This window comes from Platichthys flesus, chromosome 5 (assembly GCF_949316205.1).
Source record: "Platichthys flesus chromosome 5, fPlaFle2.1, whole genome shotgun sequence".
NCBI lineage: Eukaryota > Metazoa > Chordata > Actinopteri > Pleuronectiformes > Pleuronectidae > Platichthys > Platichthys flesus.
Genome location: NC_084949.1, coordinates 11,269,646 through 11,276,870, shown reverse-complemented (window position 1 = coordinate 11,276,870; position 7,225 = coordinate 11,269,646). Strand labels below are relative to the sequence as shown.

The 7,225-nt window shown below is 43.2% G+C and overlaps 1 protein-coding gene across 1 annotated transcript; it reads right to left on the bottom strand.

Moving 5' to 3' along the window:
- Positions 1-3,268: 3,268 nt before the first annotated feature.
- LOC133954175 (fibroblast growth factor 20-like) lies at positions 3,269-6,211 on the bottom strand. Its single transcript, XM_062388493.1, has 3 exons — positions 5,680-6,211; positions 4,546-4,649; positions 3,269-4,425 (listed from the first exon to the last, which is right to left on the bottom strand). The coding sequence occupies exons 1-3, from the start codon at positions 6,011-6,013 to the stop codon at positions 4,180-4,182; spliced, it is 684 nt and encodes a 227-aa protein (XP_062244477.1). The 5' UTR covers positions 6,014-6,211; the 3' UTR covers positions 3,269-4,179.
- Positions 6,212-7,225: the final 1,014 nt, after the last annotated feature.

Here is a 7,225-nt window from a genome sequence, read left to right as displayed (position 1 = left end):
GTTCACAGCTTGTAGGTCTAAGCATTTGGGAAGGACACATAGTTTGTTTTTATCATGTCTCAATTCAGCAGAGCTGAGTCACTCCTACAGCGCCATTAATCTCATGCACAGAAAAGTGATGACAGATGGTGTGCGCATATCATAAGCGTTTGTGTGTATTTGTGAGTCTGTGTGTTGAGGACTGCAGGACGAACACCTGTGTGGACAAAGTCGTAGATACGTACCAGCAGAGATCACTGACTTCTACACCTGCCTGTTGAGAAAAACAAAACAAACCGCATGCACGTACTCCCCTGCACACACACACACACACACATACACACACACACGCACACACTTTCATGACGGCACAAGAAGCTATACATTTGAAGTGAACTGGGCTTGAAAGGTTTTTATGTTTTGGGGTAAAAGCATAAATATGTGACCCTGCACACCAGCTGGTTACTACATACATTCTGCAATAGACAACATGCAATTTTAATGGAGCATTTTAGACAGCATGCTGAGGAGACGCAGCGGAAAGATACAAGAAAGAAGTGTTTTGAAGGGAATTTCAGCATTTTCAACTTGTTTTGCTCTGGTTTTATCTCTGCATGGACGATTACCTGCTGGATCCAACAGTGGAGATCTAACCAGTCAATGGAAAACCCCACAGAGGACAGACCGAGAGTGAAAAGAGGGGTGGAGGCAGTGCACACTCCTCACACACACAGACACACATACAGGCCTTCACACATCAGTCAGACAGCCCTCAAGTCAGGAGAACCCCTGGCTCACCTTCACACAGATTCAGATTCACAGATCACACACACACACACACACTCACAGACGTTGTACTGACATGAATCCATGCAGTCACTTTGAGTCACATAAACATGCCCCCTCCTTCCTGCAAACACACACACACACACACACACACACACACTTCAAAGATTGCAGCTTGACAGGCCGGCAACACTAAGAACCCTCATATGGTCTTTTTTTCGAATTGTTCCTCACAGAAACCCACCTGCTTCTTACAAACTTTAAAGTCATACCTCTCTCTCTCTCTCTCTCTCTCTCTCTCTCTCTCTCTCTCTCTCTCTCTCTCTCTGATTTACACTCTCAGTCCGTGTACATATGCTGGTACTCAAGCACTGTCTTTCTGATGTTCTCTCCCTCTCATCCTGCACTGTACACCCCCATCAGAGGATCATACACACACACACACACACTGAACCATGTCTTCTCTATAGACACAATGTAACCATGCTCCGGTCTGTACAGCTGGGCAGATGTGAAGCGCACCGTTTTGTAATCTTATCTGAAAACTGTTGCCGAGCCCATGGGCCTGCATGCTGGCTGTTATATTGCAACATCTCCTTGATGTGAAATGTAGCTGAAGAAAAAGCTACTTCAGGACACATATGACAGAGCTGGTGTTTCTTCAGTGTCAGGCGAGCATGGGCCAGATGTTGAAGGAACAGATAAAAAGGTAGCACAGGGCAATGCTTCAGTATTGTTCAAGGTCAGTCTTGGAATGCTGCAGATGAGGGTTCAAGCATCGCAATTCACTAACAAAACCCTTTTGAGCCTGTTAGAGCCCTTAGCCTTTAGAAACAAAGGCTAGAACAAATTAAGAGGGACACAGTCATTCAAAAGATACCAACCTTTCTTAACTAAATGATATCCACTCCTTTTTCACTCCACTTTCAAAATTTATCCTGATCTGACTGCACTTGAATTAGAGATAAACACAGACACACTGATTACCAAAATAATCTCACCTAAAGATCCATTTAGCAGCAACTCTGTAGCTTTTGATGATACTTTGTCCTCCACAAAAAAGAGCTTACCCTGTTATAACTCAGTTGATTGTTCTAAGTGTGTATAAAAATAGAGCACGATATATTTAGGAGTCGTTTCAGACAAGCAAGTCCAGTCGCTTGTACACATGTAAAACTCCTGAAATTTCCTTCTGTTCCTGAATTGTGGGGTTGAAGATTAAGACTTCAATATAGAGGAATTGTTCAGATATTAAAGCTTGAAAATACTTGATATAGAATTCAAAACTGAGTTTCTGAGCTAGTACATGATGGTGTCATCTATTTTAGGTTTACCTTTAACAATACCAGAGCTAAAAATATAGGCCATATGTTGGCAGATATGGACAGACATGAGCCCATTCTTTTTTATTTGCTTGACTAATCTTGGCTTTAGTCTTCTGATAAATCAGTTGATTCATGCATTTTGAATTTGTGTCCCATTAAAACACAAAGCTAATAGACTGGAATATTGACAGCATATTACATTAGCCTATTCTTCTTCCTCTTCCTACGTCAAGGGGCATTACCACCATCTACTGGATCTACATTTTCTCCTACCTTCTTACCGACTTTGGTTCTCACTGTGCATTTTAGTATATAAATCAGTTAGTAATACTCCTCCACCAAGTGCATACCTGACTTTGACGTACTTAAGTATAAACAAGATATAAAATGCTTTGTATTAGTAGTTCAGTTAAAAAAAAAATTCAAGGGCAGGTACGACAATTCCCTAACCACATTTCTCAAGGTCAAGACATAGATTGTCTGTGACAGTCTGTGCTGCATTATTATTTTATGTTTCTGTCCCTTGCAGGTCCATAGAGCATATTTTCAATTTTTTAACAGTTTTGGACAGCAGCAATGAAGTTTGAAGCTCTACAAAAATGATGAGGAATTTAAATGGGTGCTTGGAAAACAAAAAATACAGCTGTCAAGGCTAATACCCTATTTTGCCTTGACATAGAAAATGAAAGAAATCCCTGGATCTACACAAAAATCCAAATCCACTTCAAAATTCAATGGACTTTTTTGGGTCATGCCTCCAAAACATTTCATTAAAATTTGCTAGTTTTTGAGTGATCCTGCCCACAGACAGGCAAAAAATAAGCTCTTCTGAAGAGATAATCAAAATTTGTATCTATGTTTGTGAATAGGCAGATCAAATTGACCAAATTGACTCATGGCAGTAAATAAAGCTTTGGTGTTTTTAACTAAGAGGAGATTTCGTCATCAATTGTCCATGCAAATTATTTTCTGCAATACTTCGCATTTTACAGTTTCAAGCTCAGAACACACACGGTCAGTGAGAAATCAGAGAAAAAAGACACTGTGATGATGCAATAAACAAGAACAATCTCTCATGGCTTTTTGGGGATACTTTTTATTTAATTTTCTCTCATACCTGTAAAAAATATATTCTCAAAAATAAATAAATATATGAAATAAATATACTGTATGTCCTAGGTAACAAAATTTCATAAATAAGAATAAAATCTGTCAACATGTTCGTAAAAGGTATCGGTTCCATGCGGTCAGTCAGAGAACAACACAATTCCTTCACTGGATTCAAGAATGGGTCTCTAGAGTTCCACCAGAACACGCAGTATTACAGGACACAGAAAAGTCCTCATGAAACACCATTGGGCAGGTTCTTCTCTTGATCCTTGCACTTTGTATAAAAGTCACATTTTCTCTGATCACCTCCTGTCTTTGGGAAGTCCAATCCAATGTCGTCAGCCTGATACAGATCCATTTTACCGAGAACAAACATGGCTGCTTTCCAGTGCATGAAACTACCTATTAGTGTAAACCAGCCACTCTGTATCGTGAATTATGCATTTCAGTAAATCGTTTACATAGCAGCCACGGTAGTGTTGAGAAAGAAATAAGAAGCCCTACTGAAAACAATGAAAATGGTAAGACTCAGCAGTCACAGCATAGAAAGATATTAGCAGCCAGTTGTTGATCTCAACTAGGAGCTCCACACTTTTTTCCTCTTTAACATGCAGACCAGACTAGCAGGTAGTCTTGAGGAAACTCAGTGGAAATCCGAAGTATAACTGTTAGACCACCAGGGCATCCGCATAGGCCAATAAAGCAGCAAGGTAGCCTGTCTGTCAGTCATGGGGCCTTCACATCCTCCACAGATGGTCCTTGGCGCTGTTAAGTCAAACTCCACCTTCACTCTTCTTCCAAGAGGGTCAGATTCCTTCTTCCGTTCTAGTGAGGGGGAGTGTTGATTAGGTGCACTCTTTATGATCTAGCTCAGTGTAGATCAACAAGATCTCCCATCTTCCTCGAGCAGGGGTCGGGATAGCGTGCACTTGGTTTGCTTTTCAGCTTAGACCGGCTCTGACTAACGCCCCCGTCAGTCTCACCTCTGGCCAAGTATGTCCCTGTACAGCTCTGGTACTCTATCCGGGTCCACGGGCCTCGGTAAGAAGTGAGTGAACCTCTGATGTCGTCTCGACCTTGTTCCGTCCCGGGCCGTCCCGTCTTTGTTCAGAGCGACAAAGTAAAATGCACCTTTTTCTCCATGCCGGTAGATGTTGGAGGAGTAGGTGTTGTACCAGTTTTCTTCAAATTGCTCCTTAAAAACACATTCTGCTGAGAGCTTCTCCTACAGGAAGAACGACAAGCAGAAAAGACGAGACATGAATTTAATGGTTTTAAATGTGTCACCTAAAATATAGGTGCAAGTGAAAATTATTAGTGAGCGTTCAATAGTTTGTGTACTCACCGATCCGTACAGTTCACCCCTGGTGTTCATGGCGAGGTAGAGGCCAGTGTCCACCCCTCTGATGCTGACCAGTCCTACAGCAAGACTGATGAACTCCAGAATACCTGCACACACACATTACATTACATTAAATTCACTTGCAGATACTTTTGTCCAAAGCAACCTACAATAGTTACTTTAACATCATAAAGACATCTGAAAACATTTTAGTCTTATTTTAATTCATATTATAATATCCTACAACATCATATGAACCACCCAAATGCAACATTTCTTAAGACCTGTCAGACTAACTTTTAACTGCACTCAGTGCAGTCAAAAAGTAAAGTACATGTTCTCCTTACGGTATGTGTGCACCAGCTGACTCTGACAAGCAAGGCTGGGTGTCTGGAATGGCCTCTGGCAAGTAACATCCAAGCCTCGAATGGAATAAATCAAGTGCCAAAGTGCTGAAGCCTTGCAGCACAAAAAAAACCTCTCTAACAGGTCTACTTTTGATCTGCCGCAGGTAGCAGCTGTTTATGTAGATAACTGAAGATAACCTGGTCAAAGTAAAGAAAAGCCTCCAGAATCTAATCTAAGGAGAAATGTGGCAGAAATGTGCAAACACAACATATTCAAACTGTTGTTCCACCTTTATTTGCATAGGAACATATGATGTTTAACCGGATGCAGTCTGAGCTCTCAATCCACCATAGATGGTAGTGTCACAATGCAGCAACTGATTATTGTAACCTGTGAGGCTGTAGTACCATGGATAGTATTGTGCTCCAGTGGGTGTTGAGGCTTAATCTCTCTATACCGTGGGTTACTTCTATTTAAATCCTATTTTGATCCACTTTATGCTCTATGGCAGAGCACAGAGAATATAACACATTCAGTTTTAAATGTTTCCCTTAATTCTTTAATCTCTCTTTAGCTCTGTGTGTGTGTGTGTGTAGTGTGTGTGTGGGTTCTCTCATATGGCTCCACTATAAGGATACCTGTCAATTGACTTCATCATACAAAGCCTATAGCGCACATTTAACAATAACCTACTACTACGACTATTATTAGTATTATTAATATGTTATTGATATTATTAATATTAATAAAAATTGTACTCTTATGGTTAATATTTAAAAAGGTCTGTACCGAATCTGCTGTGGTCCTTCCTGGTGCCCTGCACGGTTCCATCGGGACGGATCTCCAGGTGAAAGCCGGTCCTGCAGTAGAGCTGCCGCCGCCTCAGGATCCCCTTCAGGTGGCTGAGGTCCGCCAGGCTCCGGGACAGCCTCTCCGCGGACACGAGGTGCTCCTGCTGTTGCCCATGTCCCCCCATCATCAGTCCCGTCACCGAGTTGTAGTCCATCGCCCCGGCTGGGGTGAGAACGAAGTGAGAGCCCACGGGAGCAGAAGCTGCACCCGCGTGTCCAAAGCTGTCCAGAAAACCGTTAACGAAACTCCCTACCTCGGCCGCTGCCTCCATCACATCCGATGACTGCACCAGAGCCGGTTCCACACTACAGGGAGAGATCCGAGCGGAGGACCAAGTGATGGGCAGGGAGCCTCCGTGCGAACGGGGGTGAGCCCGAGAGATTGAGGGTGAGAGAAGGAAAAGTTGGACGTGCAGGCGGAGAAAATCCTCAATGAGTGCGCGTTTTGGCGCAGTCACCAGCAGCCTCAATTAAAATGACTTGTAAGTGAGATTAAAGTCCCTGGTGTGATGATTGCAGGTATCCTCCCGGCTGCAGCTTCCCGTGTCCCTTCTCCTCCTCCTCTCTCCTGCTATTTATCCGCCTCTCCCGTCCTCTGTCTGCTCCCTATCTCTCCTCTTCACCTCGGGATACTCCCCTTTGCTCCGATGCACGTCAGGGTTTTCCTCTCTCTCTCTCTCTCACACTCCCTTCCTCCTTCCCTCTCTCTCCCCCTGTCGTAACCTCCTTTATCACTCCAGTCTATAATTCCTGCAGCAGCCTCCTTTCTGCTCTCTCAGCTCCTCCAGTAGCAGCAGCAGGGGGGTTTAACGCAGTGGCAGCAGCGCACCGCACTCCACATCCAGCTATGTAGAGCACAACTCCGTATAGAAATTCACCTTAAGTTGCCTCTTATGCAAATACGCACAGATCCCCCCCCCCCCCCCCCCCGTGGCCCATTTCTGTTCCCGTTTGAAACAGAGCTCCTTCATCCCTCTGCTCGTCTTCCTCCTGCCTAATCTTAGATGTGCCTTTGATATGTGCTAGCGCAAAGATAGCGGTAAAAAAACGTGGTCCCATATTTCGTGTTGGGACTTGAAACTTAATAGTGTCCATCCGGACATGGTATGACATCTAATATTTATCCGTCATGAAATATTTTGACATGGGACAGGATTTATATCAATACCAGATATAGATAATCGGATGATTTAATATAATATTGGTTGAAATATCCGGAACTAAGGATTCTAGTGGCATAACAGTGCATGTGCCCCGGAGTTAGATGGGCTCCGAACATGAAACCTGGGACTCTCTATGATTCTCTATCATCACATTTGGATCACATCTTTGAATATGCAGGTCATAATTTGTCTGGGTTCGTGGTGGTTTTACGCAGTGAGAGCGCACAGTGACTTGGAGAGGATATTCAAAACTACTAATAAAAATTAGCCTGACATGCTTGTTCCCCGACCTGTGCCCTCCAGCTATACACAGCTGCTTCC